The sequence below is a fragment of the Epinephelus fuscoguttatus genome, linkage group LG20, assembly GCF_011397635.1.
Source record: "Epinephelus fuscoguttatus linkage group LG20, E.fuscoguttatus.final_Chr_v1".
Lineage (NCBI taxonomy): Eukaryota > Metazoa > Chordata > Actinopteri > Perciformes > Serranidae > Epinephelus > Epinephelus fuscoguttatus.
In genome coordinates this window covers 38847331-38872675 of record NC_064771.1, presented here as the reverse complement: position 1 = coordinate 38872675, position 25345 = coordinate 38847331, and the positions used below count along the sequence as shown (strand labels likewise).

Sequence of the window (25345 nt, the reverse complement as noted above, 5' to 3'; positions counted from 1 at the left end):
AGCAGCCTCACTGATCTGCACAAGGTGAGGTTGGTGCAAAAGGCCAGACTGACCCTGGCAGATCCAGATCACCATCAACACCACCTGCTGCCTCGTGGAGGGTTCAGGTTGCTTCCGTCTGGACGCAGATATCTGTTGCAGAGATGCAGGACAAATAGACTGAGGGATTCATTTGTCCCCGCAGCGATTAGACTTTTAAAAGACTTGTCTTGACTCAATGTGTGCGTTGTCTCGACATATATATTTGTTTCTATGTTGTTAACTGCTAGCTGTGGAACTAATTGCCTCTAGGAGATAATAAAGATTCTTGAACTTGAACTAGAGGGGTTTTTACCTTTCTGAGGACATGTATAGGAAATGGCACCATTTTTAAATTAAAAATATTCTTTGGTATATTTTCAAGGTGACAATCTGAATCACTTGCAAGGGCCAGCTCTCTCCAGGGGCCCCTCCACGCCAGGAGCCCCAGTGCATTCACACTGCCTGCACTGTCTATATTCACGCCCCTAATTTTGACCACCTGTCAGTCATAACAACACTGGACTCACCACGTTCATAAGTGAGTGCAGTGTAAATTGTTTAACTGATAAACATTAAAGTTATTTAGCTGTTTAGAGCATGAATGTCTTAATTTGTGTTTATCTTTCAGTTTTTTGTCGACTACCCCCCCCCCCCCCCTTTTTTTTCTTTTTTTTTAAATTTGAGAATGTTTAATTTATTTTATTTCTGTTCATTATATGATCCAGGAAGTTTTCCTGTCAGATGAGTGATGAGGAAACACAGCATCATCACTGGACAAAGCTGACAAAGTGACACCTACAGTATGTTCTAATGATCCCTACAATCATAACTTTAAAGAGTTTTACAGTCTGACACTGGAGCAGTGAAACGTCTCCAATATAAAAATCTTTACTAAAACAAGTTTCCAGGCTGAGAGCTGTTGCTGCCGGATGAGAGGTTTCGCAGCACATCGCTCATTAGGAGCGGGCCTCCAGGAGCCATCTTTGTAAATGAGGATTCTGATGACTGCTGCTTCATTTCTTTCTAACTACCCTCTCGTATGTGTGTGTGTGTGTGTGTGTGTGTGTGTGTGTGTGTTTGTGTGCGTGTGTGTGTGTGTTTGTGTGTGGGTGTGTGTGCGCATGTGTGTGTGTTTCCTGCACAACAAAACAAGTCTCTTTATGTTCGTCTATTTTTTTCAGATGAAGATTTTTGTTGTATTTCTTCATTTCATTTTGTTTTTATCTTATAGCTCCACATTTGACTATTTTTTCATGTTTGATTTATTAGTTTAACATTGTTAATGGTTTATAAAGCCTTTTATTTTCTCTCATTGTATATTCTTGTCTACAGCCTCTTTTTAACTTTATTTTTTATTACTGTTTCCAACATTTTATGATCCATTCTTGCTGTGTATTTACTGTATATCCTCGTCTACTAACCCCCTTTTATTTACTTTATCATTTTAAAATGTGATTTAATCTCGATGTATATTCCTGCCTACTAACCCCTTTTATTTGTGTTTTATTTTATTTTAATATTTAATTATTATTATTATTTATTTAATTCTTTTCTTCTAGCTCCTTTTTTAATTTCATCACTGCTTCTTCACCAACTTTTAAATGTTTTGTCATCTATTTTTGTTTTTATCTTAATGTACAACTCATCTGCTGACCCCTCTTTTATTTCTTAGTTCTTATTTATTTATTACTGTTTTGTTTTAATACCATATTTCATCCCTACATTCCAGCCTACCTGCCCTTGTTTATTTATCTTTATATATTATTACTGGTTTAACACCTTTTTTTGTTTTGTAATCTTTTTTTGTCCAATAACTCAATTTTTATTTGTGTTTATCAATTTTATTATTTTTGAATTGAAAAAAATTGTAAAATATTTTATCATCTATGTTTGCTATATATTCTTGTCTTGTGACACCTCTTTTGTTTCTTACATGTTTTATTTTATTACTGTTTTATTGCCATTTCTTAAACATTTTATCATCAGTATTTTAAATGTCATTTTATTGCATATTATTATATACAAGCCCGTATTTATTTAGTTTGTATTCAATATCAAATTGTTATGTTTTGTCATCTATTTTTGTTTTATCTCAATTTATATTGTTGTCTGTCTGTTCACCGCTTCTTTTATTTCTTGTGTGTTTTATTTCTCTCATTATTATTCTATTAACATTTTTAAATGTTTTATCATAATCATTTTTACTTATATATTACTGTACATTCTTGTTTACTAGCCTCTTCCCTTTTTCTTTATTTTATTTTGGTTTTATTGCAGTTTTTACATGTTTTATTGTCCAATTGGTTTTTCATCTTGGCATATATTCTTGTTTACTATATGTCCGTTTTTATTTCTTATTTATATTCTATAAACATTAAATGTTGTATATATATATATATATAGAGAGAGAGAGAGAGAGAGAGAGAGAGATATGTAGTGTATATTCATCTGCATTTCTTTCCATCTGTTTGTTTTAATCTTCATAAACTTGTGTCTTTGCGTCCACATAAATATTAGTATCTAAATAAACAGTAGGCTATATTACAGTATTGTATTTGAATGCGAGGCATTATTTACTGACACACATTACTGCAGCAGTGCTAATCCCATTCTCCCCTAAATAATCCCCCACAATGCACTGTACGCACTGGTTAAATGTTTTTAAAGGGATTTGTCACATTAACAGATGATCAGCGCTTCAGGCAACAACACCGAGCGTCTCTGCATCTGCCTGCTGAGGTAACATGGCAATTCCACTTGTTACCTCACCAGGCGGCACCCATGCAAAAGTTCAGCCCGAAAATAGAAAGATGGCTGGATGCCGAGCCCCCCCGAGACCACGCTATGAGTAACCAACAGTACATAACAGCAGTTAACCCCGTGCAGGAGCCAGAGAGAGAGAAGGGAGGCAGAGACGGAGCCAATGAGCACGTAGCCTGTTGCCTGGTAACTGCTGGCCTGCCTGAATCCCATTCTACACAGAGACAAAGTGGAGAGGAGATGGAGGGAGGAGGAGGGAGGATGAGGAGGGGGGAGGATGGATGGAGGAGAGATAGAGAAGTGAGGAGACAGAGACAGAAGAGGGGGAGAGAGAGAGAGAGAGAGAGAGAGAGAGAGAGAGAGAGAGAGAGAAGATGAAGCTGATCCTTCTCAGATGGCAGAACATTATCCACAATCATATGAGTGAGGAGAGGAGAGGAGAGGAGAGGAGAGGAGAGGAGAGGAGAGGAGAGGAGAGGAGAGGAGAGAGGAGAGGAGAGGAGAGGAGAGGAGAGAGGAGAGGAGAGGAGAGGAGAGGAGAGGAGAGGAGAGGAGAGAGGAGAGGAGAGGAGAGGAGAAGAGAGGAGAGGAGAGAGGAGAGGAGAGGAGTGGAATGGAAAGGAAAGGAAAGGAAAGAAGTGAATGTCATCATTCACTTCTTTCCTTTCCTTTCCTTTCCATTCTTGTCTTTTGTTAAGAAAATGAAAATTAATGAAAAGGAAGGAAAAATGAAGAATGGAACAGGAGATGAAAGAAATGGAAACAAAAGGAATTAAAGGAGAGAACTGGAAAAGGCAGGTTAGGAAAACTAAATGAAAAAGAGGTTCAGAAAGAAAAGAAAGGAAAGGAAAGGAAAGGAAAAGGAAAGGAAAGGAAAAGGAAAAGGAACAATAAGAAAACACAAGTACAGGAAAACTAAAGAAAGGATATAAAAAAGGAGAAAAGAAAAGGTGAAGGAAGGAAAGAATGGAGAACAATATAGGGAAAAAATACTGCAAAGGTACGACTAAAGAGTCAAGGGAAAGAAAAGAGAAAAATGCAGGTAAGAAAAGAAAAAGAAAGAAATGGAGAGAAAATTTTAAAAAAAAATGAAGAAATGGGGAGAAAAAGAAAGGAGAGAAAAACAGGAATGTAAAGAAAGACGAGGAAACGAATAAAAGAGAGAAAAACTTGAGGAAAGAAATAAAATGAAGGAAAAGAGAAGAAAATAAAAAACAGGCAAGAATAAAGAAACGAAAAGAGGAGAAACAAGTGGAAACGAAAAGAAGGGAAAATACTGCAGAGAAGGAAAGGAAAAGTAACGAGAGGAAACAAATGAAAAGGATGAAAACAAACTGAATGAAGACAAAAAAGAAGATGAAGGACAAAGAAAGAAAGAAAGAAAGAAAGAGGAGGAGAGGCAATGTTGTGGACATGGCTGACCAGGCTGACGAGCCGAAAGAAGAAGTGCATTCTGGGTTATTGTGTTGATGTTGCTGCATCAGTAAACCTGCAGAAACAGATCTGCTGTGTTTCACCTGTGACACTGATGAAATACGAGGAGGACGTTCATTCATCCAGACACTCGTTCACTCGTTCACTGAGGCTGCAGGTTTAACTTCACATCATCCACAGGAGGGTTTATATTAACGAGGATAATCTGAGCCGTCAGAAGCTTTTATGATCCTGGATATCGTCTCAATAGCTTTGAGATACCAAAACATTTTCCACCTTTAACTTTACTGGACGTTCATCTAAACTTTTTCTTTTTACGCCAAAGTTCTGAAAAGTAAAATGTTTTCTAATCACACGTAGATGTACAAGAACTTTACTTCGACGTATACGACACATTTCCACAGTAAATGACTCGTCCTGTGTCAAATATTTTGTTGAGTTGTGTCCTTACATTATTCAAAATGTTTACATGTTCAAACCTGACAGTGCGTTTCATTTGGTCGCCTGTCAATGGCGTTTGACCCCCGTTAACCCCTCAAGGTGCTCCAACATCCGGGGAAACACAGGAAGCACCAGTTGATTCATCATTGTGAGTCGCACAGTGTCACAAAGTTAAATGCATTAACACAGAAATATGTGTCGATCCTGCTCACTACAATGTGCTGCTGTAACCAGTGTTTCACAGCAGCCACTGAGCTAATGCGTCCGGTTGTAACGTTAAGAGATGATTATCTCGACCACGTATATTAAGGCTGAGCTGCCCCATGATTGAAACCAGGGGCGGGGCTAAGGGGTGGCTACTTGGGCCCCAGGTGTTTTCTGAAAAGCCTCGAATGTGAGTTTTACTTTGAAAAACAAAAAAAAAACCAACGTCTCGTGAGTAACGTGCAGTACCGGAGTCCAACAGAGAGGCAGCAGCTGCGGGAAAGTAGCCTGCGTACTGCGTAGCCTGCCTGGGTCTGCCCTGAAGAAGAAGAAGTGTTTCCTTCTTTATTATTCTCCAGGGTAACATTTTTTTTTCCATGACCGTGGGTGAAAGCGAAGCACTTCTGACTGTCAGTGAACGGCCTGTGGTCACGACGAGTACCCGGATGCTGAAGAAGAAGAAGAAAGATGAAAGAAGACAAATGAAAGAAGAATATGGATATTCGGAAGTTTTTTAATTCAAAGCCGGCACCACGAGCTGTTTCAGGTTAGTGACTCTTATTTGAAAGGTGACTGATGACGTTACTTTGCTGGTTTGCTAATGTTAGCTGGCTATACGTTGTGTTATGATGAAAATGAAAGACAGCAAACTTGCAGCAAAAAACAAAAGCACCAATTTTTCCATCTGGGCTAAGCCCCGGATGTCCTACAATCCTAAATCCGCCTCTGATTGAAACTGTTGCAGCAAAGAACACTGACTGTTGCATCGCCTTAAAGCTAACGACTGTTGCATCGCCTTAAAGCTAACGGCTAACTAGCATATACTCTGGTGTGTCTCAAATCACATACTTCCATTAGTACCCTTCCATGTAGTATACTATGTGCACTATGTACTTATTGGCGTACCGCGCAAATTTTGACAGGGTAGTGTTGTCTCAAACCAAACACGGCCGTTGTGCACTCACCGGAAATGACGACCGCAAATTAGCTAGTTAGCAAACTAGCATTAGCATTCGCATTATCGTTCGTGGTGCCAAATCATTACAGACTGCTAAATTAACTCAACAAACACTCTGCTGGCTTATACCCGACAACAGTATAGTGGTGCTTAGTGCAAAAAACACATGTATTTGTACAATGCAGCGACGTCTTTCAAGTTTGAAAAGTGGCCCCTCCCCTTGTGCTACGTAGCCAAGAAGGCGACCATTGAGGGCGAGAAGTGTCCATAGTTCCACACTCAACTTCTTGACCATTTTGAGTGCACCATCCAGGTACTCATAGTGCACTGCATTTTTCCATACTTCTCAGTGTGAACGCACTCAAAATATTAAGTGCAAGTACAGAAGTATGCAATTTGAGACACAGCATAACTCTCCATACCAGCAGGAAGCGGTCGTCGTAATCATCATTCAAAAAGGGAAACCAGGAGATCAACAGAACAGATTCAAGATGCTAGTTAGCCAGTTAGCCTGTTAGCACACTAACGACACAACCTGATGTTCAAAGAACTTATGATATTCACCGTGTGCTAGCAAACAACAGCAAGCAATTAGGAAGCATTTCTACTGAAGCGCTGACACATTCGCTGTGTCATATACGCTGGCTAATACCATCATCATACCTGATATAACAAGTTTGTTTTTATCTCACTTTCTCTTGACTTTAGTTGTTTGTTTACTTTCCTCAATTTAGTTTCTCTTCTTGTGCGCTGAGCTAAACTGTCAATCAGAGTGATTTCACTCGCCGATGGGCGCTGCCATCTCTGACGCCGATTCAACATGCCCCGCTGGCCAAAAATAAGCCACCAAGGGCCGAGTGGTGCCAACCGTGAGGGACACACTGTAAAAACTAGCGCATCAGATGCTCAGTGACGACCAACAGCTGATCATCGGCTTGGTGTGTCAGGGCCCTTACAGACATTTGAATGTCACAGAATCCTGGACTCGACTCAGACCAGGTTCAGCCCCCTCTAGCACTATAATACCAAATGAAATACTGGTGTCCTGATGTTTAACGTGATCTGATGCGAGTAGCTGGCACACAGGCTGCAGGTGAGAGCAACGGACAATAACAAGACGGGATGACTGGAGCCATGGAGGGAGGAGGAGAGGAGGGATGAGCAGAATGAAAGGAATAATAGAGCAGATGGGGTCTCGTCTGTCCCTCAGCACATCACTCATTTCATGCACTTTGTTCTCCACGTTGCACTTGTTGTATGATGCGCTGAGATTCTGCCATTTACAGCCTGTTCTGCTCGTCTCTGTCCACAGATCCTCCTCAAGCTCCGACTTGTTGCGTCTCTTTCAGCGCACGATGCCCACCACCACCTCTCTTTGCTCTCCACCCCCGCTCCTGAATGAGGAAGCATGTGTGTACTGTATATGTCTGTGTTTGTATGCCTGTGTGTGTGTGTGTGTGTGTGTGTGTGTGTGTGTGTGCATGTGTGTGTGTGTGTGTGTGTGTGTGTGAAGAACATGTGGGTGCATCCAACTGCACCGTTGAGAGAGTGGCCGTGTCTTTTCTCTGTGGGGGTGTGAAATAACATCCATCCCTGTGTTTTTTGCTTTGTGCTAAAATACTGCGTGCCCACACACACACACACACACACACACACACACACACACACACACACACACACACACACACACACACACACACACACACACACATGCACACACACACACACACACACCTGTAATGAGATGCACACACCAGATTTCACATATAAAATCTGTATTCATGTAACGACAGCACACGGTTTGTTTCAGTGTGTGAATATCACACCTCTCTCTCAAGCCTTTGACTGTACTGGAGAGTGTGTTTTCTTTTTAAGCCTCAATCTGGGCGTAAATTAGTAAATCAGTGCTGGGCTGCTCTATATATAGAAGAGAGAGTCTTACTATTTGCACTATAATGCGTAACTGTATTTATTGTAAAAACAATTTAGTTTTCCTTTTTGTTTCTTCCTTAAATGCCACTTTTATACAGTTTGTTCTGTCTTAATGCCTACTGCTTTATTGTTAATACTCTGTTCTAATTTAAATATTAAATTAAATATATTTAAATAATAAAATAACTTTCTTTCTGTCTGTTCTGCTTGTTTGTATGTTCATGTCTTTTTTACATATTCAAAATAAATATGAAATATTTGTTCATTCATTCTTTGACGGTGTAGCATGAAGAGAAGTGCAACTGCATGTCATTGTGCAGTCACGTGCTGCACCGTACGACAATAAAACCCTTGAAATCCATTTAAGTATAATTCATTCATTCATCTTCTAACCGCTTCATCCTCTTGAGGGTCGCGGGGGGGCTGGAGCCTATCCCAGCTACAGCGGGTGAGAGGCAGGGTTCACCCTGGACAGGTCACCAGACTATTGCAGGGCTGACACATAGAGACAAACAACCATTCACGCTCACATTCACACCTACGGACAATTTAGAGTTACCAATTAACCTAGTCCCCAATCTGCATGTCTTTGGACTGTGGGAGGAAGCCGGAGTGCCCGGAGAGAACCCACGCTGACACGGGGAGAACATGCAAACTCCGCACAGAAGGGCTCCCACGCCCGGGATCGGGACCTCTTTTCTTTCATTGAGCAAACTGATGTCTCTTCACTAAGTGGCATATTTTATGGATATTTAATTCAAAGCACAACAATAACAGTACAGACTGTGCAAGACACCTAAATAGTGAACACAATAACTGCAGGACATTTGTGTAAAACAAGCAAACTGGATGCATTTTGGGCAGATTGTGTCCTGTGAATATTACAGATAATATTTCAGATATTTTTAGGAACTTTTTATAAAGATTTTCTGTATCATGTAAATATTATATTGTATTATATTGTAAATAATATTTTGCAGTGCCTGTTTTTATGGGTGCAGCACTTGTGAAGTTCTGGGCCAGCGTTAATGTTTAAAACAACAATTTAGCCGACAGCTGATACCAATGTTTTGTTGTTGTTTACTTTGTTTACAATGTTATTTATTTCCCCTTTTGTGCCAGGGAAACAAAGAAATCTGTATCATAAAATAACTGAGCTGTTTCAAAGTCATTCAGCCCTTCATTACACTATCTTTGAATGAGTACAGATGCAACCATATCATTTTGAATAAAATTTAAAAGGGCTCCCACGCCCAGGATCGAACTGGCAACCCTCTTGCTGTGAGGCGAGAGTGCTAACCACCACACCACCATGCCGCCCAACATCAACACATTTCTCCTTAAAATAGCCGTATTAATAGTCACGAAAAAGTATATTTTTACAAGGCTACATTTGAACACATGATGACGTCACAACTGATCTTTGCCCGATACTCATTTTTCCTGAATAGAGCTTGAATGCATCAACATGTAACATATGTGGAGGATGGTCCAGATGCATCCTTCATGGCCTAACCTATCCAGAGACTCACTGCACACCAGTGATAATTGTTTTTTTTTCTAAGACCATGGCGTCCCTGAACACACCACCAGCAGTACTGAGTTTGAACTCACGCAGATAGTTAATGATATAAAGGTTAAAAAAACAAGAAGCCTTCTTATCAAAATGACTACGTGACAGTAGTGATGCCGACTGAGGTATAAACACAGTAACAATGTCTGGGTCCATTATTTAACCAGCCTGTACCCGACTAACTTGTCTCATCAGGTGCAGCTGGTTGCTCAGTGACAGGAGCGTAAGTGGGTAGGGACGGGAACAGCTGGTGATGCAAACAGGAAATGCTCCATAAACCTGACCTTCCCATTTCAATTCAGCCGTTGCAGTTCCTTAAAGGATGCAGCCTTATCTGTCTGCGTCGGCCGCATCCTTCAGAGGCTGCAGCCCCTGACTTGAGACACAGCAAATGTAACCGCTGTCCTCAGTTAGTTTTGGCCACCAGCTGCTAACTGCTAACTGCTAACAGCTAATGTTTACTAGCTCTCCTCCTTGCAATATCAACACATATTTGTTGTTGACAACATAGTTTCATCAGGGAAACAGTAGGGAGCATCTTCTGATCATCAGTAGTTAGTTTTGTCCTGAAGGCGTCATGGGGAAGATCTCTGTTTGTCCCAAACATGTCTTCTATTATTCACAGGACAATGCTGTTGGTCTCGAGCTCTGCTTTTTAGCCTGTGTAATATTGATGTGACACAACAGAGCAACAGTAGCTGATAGCTGATAAATTGGGGCATCCCTACCTGCTTTTTGTTCTGCACCAGAATACCAGTGCAAGTTCCTTGTATGTAACCTACTTGGCAATAAACCTGCTTCTGTTCCTGACTGTGAAATAAAAGAATAAAACACACTCTTTATTGTTCTGTGATTAAAATCTGTAATTACAAACACACAAACTGACGGCAAACATTCCCCAACAAGAAAAACAAAAGCAGCGTTTGCAGCCTCCAAGTCGATGCAGAGCTGAAGTGTATCCGTCACAGGGTATCAGTCCTTGTGTTGTGATCTGAGTCAAGTGAAAAAATGTCCTCTGCGTGATGAAATATGCATCAACTGAGCGAGCAGGGTGTGAAAGTGCTGGCAAAAAGTGACACTGCGCTGTGCTCTTCAAATAGGGGTTTCAAAGCAGAGACAGGATCTTACTCTATTTCAATGATCTCGGCCAGTTGAAATATTAAAAACGAACATGTGCAACTCTCTGCTGCCAAAAACTGAAAAAAAGAGAAGAAGGCCAGACTGCTGTGGGCTGAATCTCTTAATCTGTAATTCATTTTGTTTGGAGGTCGATTCTCTCTTTGCTTCCATGAGTGTTTACGTGTCTAAAAATGACATCTTTTTCTATCCCCGCGTGGCCTCTTATGCGGCGGCAGTGTTTAAATAGCTGTCTATATGTCAGCGGAGATGTTTGAACTGGATTGCCTGCCTCTCTGTGGATCTCCTCCTCGATCTGCTCCTCTCTGACCACTTTTATTCAGCTGCTTCGGGAGCGCTGCTGCAGCTATTTTTGGAGAGGTAGTGGGAGGCTGTGGTCACACCTTTGTACAGGATGCAGGTAAAGAGCCATTTAAATTGAGCCTCCCTCCCTCTGAGTCATTGTCTCTCTCTCTGTTCTTTTCTCATTCTCACATGTACAGTGCAGAGGCCGACATGTACACACACACACGCACCCACACCCACACACACACACAAATATATCTCCTGTGTACGTTTGAACATACTGTACATCTATCTATTACCGTGTGTGTGTTTGCTGCTGAGAGAACACAGGGAGGAAAGAGCAATGCGGTAGCTATGGAGTCGTATCCATGGTGCCGTAGCTATGGCAACAAAGCTTGGAAAGCTAGTGACTTAATTGGCATCTCTGAGGCGCTCTGAAACTGTGATCCAGAATAGCAACCCTTGACACACTAATGTTTCCTTCACATGCCAGACAACGCTCACGTCATTAATGAGGATGCTAACAAGTTAATCAATACCCCTTATTGTTTCCTGCCCTTCAGGACAACGTGTGTGTGTGTGAGAGAGTGTGTGTTTAAATGTGTTGCACAGAATCAGTGACGAGGCAGAGGACAGAAACAGAGTCACAGAGGATGAAAAGGAATCAACATGAATGACTTACAGCGTCCACTGCAGCTTCTGATTCTTGATGGAGTTGTAGAGAGCCTGCAGAGGAAAACAAGAAATCACATTTTCAGACAAACATGACAAACAGCAGCTACGCTCAGCTTTTGGCGACTTCATCACATATTACGGGGGGGGGCACAGTAAGCAAGCAGGCTTTCATTCAATAAATTGTACTCAGAGAAATGTCATCCCTTCTTCACGCCGCTCAAACTGCCCTTTGCCTGAGCTTAACTCGTTTTCCTTCACCAAACAATCCATCAATCATCCAATCAGTCCGACCACCACAACATCAGTTACACAGCCATTATCCACAGAGCGCCCAGCCTGTCGATGGGCAGACCAGCAAATCAATTGGGCCGATAAATAATTTAGACTTTGACGCAAATGTATTGATCAGTGAGAGACAAAATTAAGTTACAGCTTAGGTACATCAACACAAAAAAACTTAACGTGACAAAGACGTTAGAAACACACGGCTGAGGTGACGTTACACGTTCGTCTAAATGCTGTCATGCTGGTCAGTTAGTTAATTAACTGATCAGTCAAGAAGAAGAATGATTTATTCTCTTTGTTTTATTATAAATTACAAAAAAAAACCTGAAGACGTGACTTTGGGCTGTAGGAAGTTTTGATGGACATTTTTCAACATTTCATTTATAGAAAACTCATTAGTTCTCCAGCCTAATCAACAGGAACAGTGTTGGCATGGCATTGTATATTTCTGCAAACCACAGATATGTTATATTTGTACATTATTATTTAGTGGATAAGTTGAACCTTTACATTTCAACAACACTGTGGTTTATGTGTAGTTAGGTTTAGGCATAAAAACCACTTGGTTATGTTGGGATAACGTCATGTTCTAAGCTTCAGTGTGGGGGGCACAGTTCTGGCATGAAAAGCAGCGATGTCTCAGTAAAACACAACTTATTTTCGTGGCCAAAAAGTCAGTCAAAACACAGAGCCAGGTCCTTAACAACACCCACAACTGGGGGCTTCAAAGCTGCTGGAAACACAGCGATGACTCGCTATGTAACTGTTGAAGTAGAAGTTTAAAGTGACATAAAATTTAAATACTTAAGTACAAGTACTGCACATTTGTACGTAATATGTCAAACATTTCCATTGATGGAGAAGCTGTTTATGAATAACAGGAGTGTCAGTTTTTGGCAAATCCATCCAGTTAAATACCTGATCAATCAAAGCAAAACCTTTATTAAAATCCATATTGCCATGAAGCAGCTCGGATTAATAACCTGCAGTATTGGTCTGATTCACCAGAGACACTGTGTTACTGTGAAGGGAAACCTTTCTTTTCATAAACAGCAAATTGAGTCTTGTGCAGGAGCATCACCACCAGGTTAGCTCCGTATCTCTATAAAAAGCACTGGATGTTTCTGCCTGTGCGCTTCGGCTAATTTCTACCATCTGTATTTGGGTTATCTTGATGTTTTTTTCAGATCCATCTCAGCTTGTTTGTGATTGAACTCCTTTTCGCTTCTTTGCACCAGTTTTTTTTATCTCTTTTTTTGGGGTCATTGTTTCTGCTCCCAGGAGAAAAACACTCCTTCACTTCATTATCATCATAATCAACACACAGAAAGAATAAAGAGAGTGTAATGAGGGAGCTGTTCGGCACTGCATCTCTGCTCTGAAGGGCTTCAGAGACATTTTGGCTTTAACTTCCTCAAAAACTGTAGCGACAATCAAAACCTGTGGACACTTTACAGACACTTAACAGGGCAGACAGCATGAAGCCATCACACTGCAGCTGATAGACAGCAGTGACAGCAGAGGTGATGGAGAGGACACTTAAAGGCACTTCATCACCACCTCGTTCACCTCTGAATTCCTGGTAGACCAGCTCCATACGTTCCCTCAAACCATGTCGGGGCAAAGAAACCTCACACTCAGCTGGAATCGATCATTTCCCATCACACTCCTTTGATTAAAGAGCTGCTGCTAATGCTCCTCTCCTGGACTTCTGCTGTTTAGACTTCCAACCTCTTCTGAATGTGATTTTGTTGCATTGTGACTCTTAGTCAAATGAAATTGGATTTATAATGGGGGTTTGATTCGGCATGTCTAATCAGGTTCATTTCCAGAGTCCTCTTTGAAACTGAAGCCTAATCAGAAATACTTCCATGAATATTAACGACCATCCAGCCTGGACCACGACGGATTCAGTTCTGGTTTCCATACTGTTTAATCTCAGCATTCAAACTATGTGTCCAGTTAAATGTGCTCATACATTTTAATTATCATGACATACAGCTGAGCTTCCAGAGTCAGCCAATTTAAAAGCAGAGCTGCTTCTGTCGCACAAATCTGGTCGACCTCAAATATTAACTGTGAATTTGTAATAGTTTACTGGTGTACCACAACCACAGCCAAATCACCAGAAGGAATCATTGGCATTGTGTGTTTGTGCAAACCAGAGACACGTTACATTCGTGCGTTTCATATGTATCACATCAAGTGACGTAGTGTGGGAGCTGACTTTGTTTAGGAGGTGGAGGGAATGGTGGATGGTGTTAGCTAAACGAGATGGCTGCCAAGCTGCAGACCAGTTTGAAACCAACAAACAACAAAACCAGTTGTTTTTCAGTGATTCAGTGATGTTTTTCCTGCGGCTTTTAGCCACCAAATGTGGGTGTTTTTTAGCAACCTGTTGCTGTTTATCCACTGGAGATAGTGCCACAATAAGCAGTTGTGCTTAACTGAGACAGTGCTGCGTTTCCTGTCACGAAAAGTGTATATTTTAACCCACAACATGATCTTAACTGAACCATACCAAGTGTACTTGTGCCTAAACCTAACCACACAGTAACCACAATGCTGGAATGTAAGAAAACGTATCTGCTGCATAATAATGTACAAATCGATCTGTAGTAAAAGTTCAGTTGATGCTTAGGCTGTTAATTTTTCTGTCACTCCTTGCACACATGCTCACCCTCCGTCTCTAGCTGTCATTGTCCGGGGCTGTCAACTGAGTCATCTGAGTCACACACCTTCACGTTAGCTTATCATCTTACTGCTTCTCATTTTAAATATGGTTCTTTTTCTGACTGTAGTTTATTCATGTTGAAGCCATGCGCACCCTCCACTTTCCCATCACCACCTAGTCTTCTCTGATTCATCATCCTCAACTGCCTCATCAGCCTCAGACTCATCAGCCTCAGACTCATCAGCCTCAGAGTCATCAGCTTCAGACTCATCAGCCTCAGACTCATCAGCCTCAGACTCATCAGCTTCAGACTCATCAGCCTCAGAGTCATCAGCTTCAGACTCATCAGCCTCAGAGTCATCAGCCTCAGACTCATCAGCCTCAGACTCATCAGCCTCAGAGTCATCAGCTTCAGACTCATCAGCCTCAGAGTCATCAGCTTCAGACTCATCAGCCTCAGACTCATCATCCTCAGAGTCATCAGCTTCAGACTCATCAGCCTCAGACTCATCATCCTCAGAGTCATCAGCTTCAGACTCATCAGCCTCAGACTCATCATCCTCAGAGGCATCAGCCTCAGAGTCATTTTAAAACCAAACTTCAAACTTTGGCTGGAAGGCATTTATCCTGCAACCAAACATTATATATATATATATATATATATATATATATATATATATATGCCTTATATATATATATATAAGGCAATAAACACATATACAGTCAGTAATAAAGCTATGAATTATTGAATTATATGCTAGATGAGTTATTGATTCGTCTGCAGACGACAGTTTCTCAATTTATTATTGGGTCTATTAAATGTTAAAAAAAACCTGCTAAAAGGTGACATTATCTAAAGAAGAGTTCACCCCACAAACATGAAATGTGTATTTATATTGCACTTGAAAAATGAATGCATATCAGTGCAAACAGGCTGAAACAGACACTGAACAAAAGACTACAAAAACGGTTATAAAACATCTGACAAACTCTGAAATCACTGAAACCCACTGAAATCCAAACACAACTGTTGTTGCATGCGGGGCAACCAGTGCCTTCACGGGAGGATTAGAAACTGTCAAATGAGCAAAGTTGTATTTTTTATTTTTTATTTCAGAAAGTTTGGTTCAGACTCCCTTAAAGTCTGTTTGTGCTGACTGTGGCTCAGAAGTAGAGCAGTCGTCCACTAATCAGAAGGTTGGCGGTTGGAACACTGGCTCCTACAGTCTGCATGTCAGAGTATTCTGGGGCAAAACACTGAACCCCAAATTGCTACCGATGGTCGTTTTGCCGGCAAGCTGCGAGCGTTTAGACGCACAAAGCCGGATTGGTGAGTTGATCTGAGGTGCCCAATTTTCCACCGCGTCGGGGTGAACATATTGGCAGAACCTTTTTGGTTTAAAAAGAACGAGGCACCCTTCCACAATGGGAGGAGCTGTTGATGACTTGTGGGAGGGGCTGTTGATGACTTGTGGGAGGGGCTGTTGATGACTTGTGGGAGGGGCTGTTGATGACTTGTGGGAGGAGCTGTTGATGACTTGTGGGAGGGGCTGTTGATGACTTGTGGGAGGAGCTGTTGATGACTTGTGGGAGGAGCTGTTGATGACGCCGCACGTGCGAGCCACTGGCGGTGGATAAACAGGAAACAGCTGATAGCAGGAATTAGCGAGCAGCTAGTAGCAAGAGGGAAACACAAACCTGACAGACACTATAAAGATGAGCAACTGGGGAGACAAGGAATTGCGCGCCCTCCTTGTCCTTGCAAATGAAGAGGCCATTAACCGTCAGATGACGGGGACGGTGAAGGACGGGCCGACTTACGAGAGAATCGCCAAAGGACTGATCAGCCGCGGCTTCCCTCCCACGTCACTGTTTACGTCACACGCTGAGCTACACGTTTTGTTACTTGCTCACGCCCCCCATTGCCCCGAAAAAGGCACATTCTGTATAAACAAAAGTATTTTGCTGCACTCCCCGATTTTGTTTTTATACTGCCAATGCTGATTGGGCTTTCCTACAAATTTGCACAACTCCTGTCTAAAAAGGGCTACAGACATGTGGTGTAAAAAGAGATCTGAGAGGTTGGAAGACTAAAAAAGGCGCTACACAAGTGCAGTCCATCTACCGTGATGTACTTTAATTTTCTGGTGTTTCACTCCCCCTAACACCATTTGATAGAAAACCTCCTCTGGGACCATAGCGAGCCGAAGGAGGTGAGTACTATATACTATTAATACGATTTTTGGGTGAAGTGTACTTTTAAAATTCTTCTGTCTGACAAACACTCTTAAACCTGAAGTATGTTTAGTTAATTATAACATAGGACAAAGATAAGCAGTAAATCCTCACATAAACAGCACAGTTTGAAGCTGGAACTGTCAAAATGTCTTGATCAGTAAATCTGTATAAAAACCTTTTCCTGATGATTGATTAATGAGTAATAATGATGTTAATGATGTTAATTCATGTTGCCATCTTTTTCCACGAGAAGTTTTTCTTGTGATTAATGTTAAAGTACACATATATTTTGGCTGAGCCCACATGGGACAGATTTAGTGTCAGTGTCACTGTCTTACAGCTGAATTTATTCCTAAAGAATATTTCTTATTTGTACAAAAACCCTTCATACTGTAAATCCTGAGGGAACACACAGCAGAGGGACTTAAAGATAGAAGACTAAACAGGAGGTAAGTAAAAAATAAATAAAGCTAGATTGATGGAGGTGGAGTATGGATCAGAGTCAGAGTCATTCAGTCTGGAGGCTCATTGAGACAAGGATGAATGTTCGTCACCTTCACCTACTTGCTTCATCAACGTCAGCGAGTGGCAGCAAATGAGAGCCATTAGCCTTGAGTGGTGGCTTTACACAATGTGCTGTACTGAGCTGGCAGTCAACCAATCTCCTTCATCAAACGCTCTCCACTCCATATGTGGATGTATACAAACTGCTTAGACGGTAAATCAATAATACAACAGCAGTTTCATAATTTGTAAAGCAGTAATGGTTTGCTGTGTGAGAAGATCAGAAGATAAAGAAGACGTGGCTGCAAAACGTCCACGATAAAAAAAGCTACCAGGTCATCTGACAAATGTGTCCAACTGGTTTTAAATAACGTAGAGCTGTTATTCAACATTATGTGGGATAAATAAAACTGTAACAGTTTGGGTTCTCGTACCAAACCATCATGGTACAGGGTCACGGTTTGGTGCACACATCCCCAAGCAGAATACAGGTATGTAACTTGATGCACGAAATTTGGGTACACAGGGTAGTGTTGTTTGAGACAACACTATCCTGTCGAAATTCACGCACTACGCCAATAAGTACATAGTGCACATAGTATACTACATGGAAGTGTGCTAACGGAAGTATGTGATTTGAGACACAGCACAAGACCGAACTCGAGTACTACAACACTACCGTTAGCAACATATATGGAGGTTAGCAAAAAAGCTAATTGGCGTGCAGGTCAGTCGCACTACAGTGAGCGCAAATGAAACAGTGGAGCTGAAAGACCTGTCTCCAGATAACTGGTCACCTACAACAGCACTGGAGAAAGAGTTGTGTATAAAGGGAACTGCCCATTGGTTCGACAGCCCATTGTTCCGACCATATTAAACTCATTGTTCCTAAGTCCGTTCCGAAATCATCATGGTGCCCTGTGGTTACGGCCTGGTTAGGTTTAAGCACAAAAACCACTTGGTTAGGGTCAGGAAAAGATCATGGTGTGGGTTAAAATGAAAAAGAAAGTGACAAACACATAAGCCGTGAGCCTGCTCCGCCTCAAGCCGGTCGCGGCGCACCATACGCCCGCCGCGAGCTGTTCAGCACCGCGGACAGTCGGACTAATGGGCTGTCGAACCAATGACATGGACCCGTGTATAAGATGAGGAAGGTGTGTCCAACATGCTAACGCACATTTGACAGAGTCACTCAGATGTGCCAGTCAACAAGGATGAGGACAAAAACAAACTGGAGTCCCTCCTTATTCCCATGGCTTTCAAGCAGAACAAAACCATTACTAAATCGATTGGCTTTTACATTTTCATACAGCAGACTGTTCTTGGGCACTGTTGGCGTGTAAACCTACGAAAAGTAATGCATCACAATTCGTGCATATCACACATAATCAGGAGGCAATAATTTGTGTATAACCTACGTCATCAGGGAGGCTGCGTTCACGTGAGTAAAGAAGCAGGCAGTCTGCGTAAGGAGGCAGGTTGGGGCGGTGGATGGGTCACAAAACAAGGAGCTTTTAAACACAGGACCCTCCCCCAGGAGACTAGTGATCGGAGCAGTGTGGATCCAAGTGAATGTTTAGTTACTTTGAGGTCTTCACCATGTTTGTTTTCCTAAACCTGACCTACGCAACTTCACGTAAAGTTTGTGACATCATTCATGGGGCGCTAATCCAGTAGATATCATAGGAACTGTTGCATTAGGACATATTACATAAAGCCAAGGTGGACCCGACTGTAACACTGCTCCAAATGCACAAGTTGTTTTTTATTCTTCAATATATTTTGTTTCATAGACTGACATGACCTGTTGCCTTTTGGGAAAGTGTTCGATAGAGCTGGTGAAGTGAAATGTTCCTTATTCATAATGAAAATAGCTCACCAAAGTGTTCAGTGGGTAAATGATGATTTAACCTGTCTCTGACATGTTGACACAACTGTCTGCTCAAAGTAAATGAAAAGTAAAGAATCTTTTTACATTTGGGTTTTTTCTTTTCCACCACACCAAACTCACACTGCACCATGACTCCGACCATTACAGCCATGAAGATGTGGATCAGCAGCACTTTTGTAAAGACAAACAAAGTGTCTCAGTAAATGTAAACAGGAAATAGCCAACAGTTTTCTGTACCTTCCTCCTCTTTCTGGCCTGTGGGTGATTCTGTCCGTCCTGAGCTTTCCCCAGCAGGTCTGGAAACACCAGGGGTTTGAGTGAACGTGAGCGCGGGGTTCTGGGATAGCGGAAAGGGTCCATCATCCGGAAGTCTCTTCCATAGCGCACGGTGCAGAGAGAGCGTGAGCGTAGGCGCCCCGCTGAGTGCAGGCTGTTAACACCAATCATGTCTCAGAGACAACAGTGCACAGAACTGAAGTCCAAAAAACGCTGGACATTCAAAACCTGCCCAAACAATTCAGCCGTTAAAGTTCTGCAGCAGAAAACAAGTCCATCCAAAGAGGTAAAGCGTGAAATGATGGTCTGATCTGGATGCAGTCTGGTGGACGCTGATGTGCCAACAGACAGCTGGAAGTGAATTCAGCTGTTACAGAAAGCAGCCGGTGATCAGTGGAGACTGTGGAGGGAGGCAACACATCATCAGGCTGTTGTCGGCGGCTATCAGCGGGCATCAAACCCCAACAGTCTCACCCCTCAGAGTCTTGATCAACACCCACTGAGCAACACCGGGGTGTCCACATGATGCTGAATTATTGATAAGGCAGCCATGTATTATACATGTGCAAAAACGACTCCTTCGCTGCACCTCAAGGCGGCGAGACTTTCTTCTGCAGGTGGCAGTAAATCCAGCACTTTTCTTCCGATTTGAGTGCTCAGGCCGCTCTGTGAAGCTTGTGGGGAATAAACTGTGTGATTTCTCCGGGTGAGTGAACACTCTCTACGTGCCCTCAGCACCATACAAGTCTCTGCCAAGTTACCCAAAGGTGACACCTGTCCAGCTGCCACCTTTTAGCGAAAGCCAAAGACAGAACGCTGCAGAGCTGAATCCTTGAACCTGTGCTCACACAGAGGGACCCTGACACCCTCACAGATGGTACGAAACACTGGCAGAGGTGTGAACGAACAGCCAGCATGAAACAGATGGGTGCAAAATGCAGAAACCAAGAGGCAAAAAACACACACAGGCGTACAGTGAGCTCTCTATGCCCATACGAACACAAACACACAGTTGGGCTAAAAATGCACACACAATAGAGGGAGATGCAGAGGGGTGGGAGGGAGGCACAGCCGCCTTCGGACTTCAGAGCAGGGAATCCAAAGAGCACGCTCGATTTCGTCACAAGCCCAAAAATATAAATTAAAGAGAAGAAAATAAGAGGTGGACGTAGAAGAATCAGAGCTGATCTGATTCCTGTTGCTCCCACTGTAAAATGGACACCATCAGTTTTACAGTCACAGAGCTGATGTTAGATTATCTTCCTCCGGCTGTCTGTCCATGTGTGGAGGTCCGCTGTCATTGTGTACCCCCTCCTCTGTGATCCACTTCTCTCTGTCAATATTTTCTCTCACACTCTCTTTGGTTTCAGTCTCTTCCCATCATCGTACGCTCGGCGGGTGTTTGAGGGGGAAAATGCTGCTCTCCTGCTGCTGCTGGTGTCTTTCATGCCCTCCTCGTCTTTGTGTGTGTGGATGGTTTATCTATCTGTTGCAATCTTTACGTCCAATCTGGCGCTTGTCTTTCTTCTCTTCTCCCTGCTGCTGCCTCTGCGGAGGAGGAGGAGGTGGAGGAGAGGAGAAGAGAGGAGAGGAGAGGAGAGGAGCGCTGGCTGCCTGAGTCGCAGAGCGAAAGAGAAGCTGATAGGGACAGTGCTCTCCCTCTCTCTGCCTCCCTCTGCCTTCGCTTCGTCAATGCGTACCTCCCTCCCTCCTTCCCTCCTTCTCTCAGTCATCGCCAGCAAATCACAGTCTGCCTCTTCCACACACACACACACACACACACACACACACACACACACACACACACACACACAGACAAGGTTACACACATGCACGCTTTTTTAAAAATATACTCGCAGTGGCAAATTAGCATTCAGTGGTGGTCTTGTAAGAGAGACTGGTGAGGTGAAGGAAGGAACAAACACAGACTTGGCAGCACAGAGACAGTGTGAAAAGGTGTGTACGGCCAGGTGTGTGTAATCATAACCACTATGAATTAAAGGAACAGTTCAACATTTTGGGAAGAAGATGTGTCGGTGTGGTTAGCCTAGCTTCACATACAGACTGTCTGACTCTGTCTGCTTTGTAAAAACACACCTACCTACACCTTAAGCTCACTAATTAACATGCTACATCTTGTTTTGTTTCACTATCACACTGATAGAAATATAATAATGAGCAGTTACAGAAGGAGTTCAATGCTTAGAAAATGTCTTGGCAACAACAGCTGGGTGCACTGAGGCTGCTGGGTTTGCCGACCCTTTAATCATTAAACTTCAGAGGTACTGGTATTGTGTATTTTGGAATTTTGGACGCTTCCATGCTCAGTCTTTATGCTAAAGGTGCGGACACACCAAACAGACATCAAAGAACTAGCGGCAATGAAAGCCAACTGTTGCGTCGTCTACGTCGCCTCACGTCGCCCTGTGTCAGTTGCATTTGAACACACTACACGGACTACATCCGACGGCCAAGTAGCACGTACGTTCTGCGCCTGCGTGAGAGAGAGCGGAGTGAGAGAGTGGTACATCCTGTCAGCCGAGGGGTTTCCTATCTGTGCAGCTGAGCACCGCAGCACCTTCACGGACTATCACATCCAGACGGTCCCGGTGTTTCCTCCGCAGGCTCCACTTCACTCAGCTGCCCGATAAACCCGCTGCTTCTTCCCACTTTAACCTGAATAACAAACCAGGGCTCGGTGCTCCGGTTGGATCCAAACGGAGAGCCGGGGCTAGCTCAGAGACTAGCGGAGGCTAACTGGCTGTGCTTCCCTCCGGTCATGCTGCGGCTAACGCTCCGCTAGCCGCTCCCAGCTAGCTCTGGTTTGTTATTCAGGTTAAAGTGGGAAGAAGCAGCGGGTCTGTGGGGCAGCTGAGTGAAGTGGAGCCTGAGGAGGAAGCACCGGTTAGCCCCGGTTTCACTACAGGCAGATTCACTCGCTACGGCGGTCGGCTTGGTGTTTTAGGGCCTTAACGTCTGCTAGATGTGTCCTGAACCTGCATTAAGTAATTCTGTTTGGCTCCACCTGGGGGCTGCAGAAGCAACCTTGTTAACAGCTGCCTATTTGACACATTTCTTGGAGTCTCTGTCTACGTGACGAATGTAAGTTTATTATCAATCAATCATTTCTCACATTAAGTCATACAAGCAGTGCTGGTACGCGTCCTGCATCCGTGATGCATTAAAATCTGAAAGGACACAGTAATCTCACTATCAGTGTGTCCCAGGGAGGCAGTAATATTTTCCCCAATCGCTGCGCTGTGAACATAAAAACCGTGTTGAAATCATTGTGTGACTTTACGTCCAGGGGACATGCCATGTTTTTCTCTTCCCTGATAACGCTGCATTGTGATAATGTGATTGTGCCACTGATACATATTGTATTCACTCATGTCGATGACGACCTGATAATGTTTCACTGTCCAGTGGACGCGCTCTGTGTGTGTGTGTGTGTGTGTGTGTGTGTGTACTTTGGTAAAAGATTATAAGCTGCGGCCGCCTTTTTCTTCAGGTAAATCTCATATGTGGCGTGCAAGAAGACGAGATCCTGTTTTGTAAGTAAAAGAAAACAAAAATACTTCTCAGAAAGAAACACAATTGATTTCTCAAAATGTTAAACTCTTACATTTATACAGTGGCTTATTTAAATTCTTTATGGATTTCACAGTGATGTCACATTTAATTTAGGTCTAAACTCAACCTCTCTAAACTCAAACTCAACCTTTTGTTGCTTGTGTTTCCAGATGCTTCAGGTAATCCATGGCTCCTGGTTGGGGATTGATTTGACTGTTATTTTTTGGTGCAGTTGCTTCTGTTGTTTTACAAATAAAATGCATCACCGACTCCGTGAATTCATTGATGCTATCGGCAATCCTGACGGTGGTGTCCTGGAACGCACTCCAGACTCTGATTGGCTCCATCTCTCGTGTCACTGAGGTCATGCATATTAACAAGATGGACAAATGATTGCTCCTCCAGAACGCTGGCTGTGACAAGGCTCTGCGATCAGGATTGCAGCCCGCGTTTGATTCCTCTACACTTGCCATGATGCTTCCAATTTCTTGTCCATGTGGTCAGGATTGCAGCTATCGCCATCTTCTCCATCTTCTCCTCAATGTTTACTGACGTTTACGTGTAAAAACCTCATCCTGATAAGCGACCCGCAGCCACGCCGGCCAACACCAACCACAAAAAGCACCATCAACTCCTATAGAATAGACATGAGGGCATAAAATTACATTTTGTTTTGGTCTCCACCAACTCCTGACTAAAATATCTGGCTCTTGAGCTGCTAAATGCTCTGCTATGTTCACCAGTTATTGTCTGTCTATGTCTGTCTGTTGTTTGGTGCTGAGCAGGAAGTGTACTGTGAGATTTATCAGGGATTTTTCACAAGACTGAATCAAAACACTGAAGTTGCTGGCCAAAACACAGAGCACAAAGATGCTGAAATGCTGAGGTAAGTGTGGTGGTAATTCACAACAGTGACCACTTTCATCTTTCATGACGCCGTGTGATTCGTTAATATAAATATAATGACTATAGTCGCTTAAATGCACAGGTATGAGTGTTATACAAATATTCTCGTCTGAAATTAGTGGTATTCCTTTAAATTTTCTACACAGAACCATAATTAATCAACCATATTCACACTTTTCCTTTCACCTTGCTCGAATGCCTCTGATGATTAGTGTATTAGTGATTTATCGCTCCCCTAAAAGCCTCACAATAATTAGCAATATGCCAACACACACTACTTTATCACAGCAGGAAGATTTATGGCATTTTTAAGTGATTATGAATGTTAAAACCCAAATTTTTTTCTACATTCGGTGAAACTATTCCTGCTCAAAATCAAATTTAAAAAGCAACCACACATAACCTCTGCAGTGAAATGCAAACGAGAACACTTTGGTGCCATAAAGCTGACACGTTGCCAGATCGTCAAATTCCTCTCGATGATTACGACTAAAACCTCACCGTCATAAAAGTGAAAGCAGGACAGAAGAAGGAGGTGATGGAGAGAACTGAGCGTCTGACAGCAAGCTCTGCTTGCAAGACAAATGAAGGAGGTGTTTCCCCCCAGAGAAATCGCTCAAATAGAATTATTGACTTGAGAGTGAGTAACAATGTGAGCTATAGGACTGTGACTGGACATTTAATGACTGTGTCAGTCACAGACCGCAGGGCATCGATCCCGCTGATTTTTACGTCCATAATCAAAACAAACGTAAAGACTCAGTTTCACGAGGTTGTCCTAAATGTAACCTTCACCATTTTATGATTAAGTGATTTTAAGACTTTGAACGTATTCATCAAGTGAAAAACAGTGTCAATATTAAAGCTGGGGTAGGCAGTTTTATTTGACATCATAATGACCTCTGAGTGTACCGTGATTCAACAGAAATAAATGTTGATTGACTGATCGATTGATAATATTAATGTGATGCATTTTACTGCTGTAGTTGTTTAAGGTTGTGCTCATTTTAACTCCTTTATATCCTGTTGGGTAGTTTAATCCAGTCGCACTCCGAAGTTGTTGAATTCTGACGCTTGGGCAGTGACTCAACGTTAGACACCGATGGAACAAGCCGTCCTTTAACGTTGGCATGATACACTGACGGTCGCCGTTATAGTTTAATGGTGGCCGGCAGCGTCAGGAGGAAACGTGGCGGGACAAGAACGAAAGTTATGGCGGCGAAAGTCTGAGTGGGGCGGGTGGGAGTAGTGGTGAAGGGTCCAACATCCATCAACTTTCACCCATGAGAGTGGTGTCTGCTGTGAGATTATAAAGCCAAACCCTGTTCTGTTTTCCTAAACCAAACCATGTGTGTTGTTGAAGGAAAAAAACACCAATTCTCGGTGTTCTACCGACGCAGTGAGTTTATTTGAAAGAGACTGTTTTTAAATGGTTAATATCCTGTGAAAGAAGACAATGCATGTAACAGGCAGAATTTGACACGGCGTCCCAGAACATCAACGACCAACACACCCAGGGTACCTTGCACCTTGAATCTGGACGTGACTACACGTCTATATGTGAGAATGTGTTGGAAA

The 25345-nt window shown here is 42.7% G+C and overlaps 1 protein-coding gene across 3 annotated transcripts in view; it reads right to left on the bottom strand.

The window, feature by feature from the left end:
* Nucleotides 1-25345, bottom strand: part of LOC125880381 (PH and SEC7 domain-containing protein 1-like) — a 120821-nt gene that overhangs the window by 18748 nt on the left and 76728 nt on the right. For all 3 annotated transcript variants that reach the window (XM_049562773.1, XM_049562774.1, XM_049562775.1), the window contains one exon: nt 11428-11471. In XM_049562773.1, coding sequence (XP_049418730.1) covers nt 11428-11471 — 44 coding nt within the window. The remainder of the gene's footprint in view (nt 1-11427; nt 11472-25345) is intronic.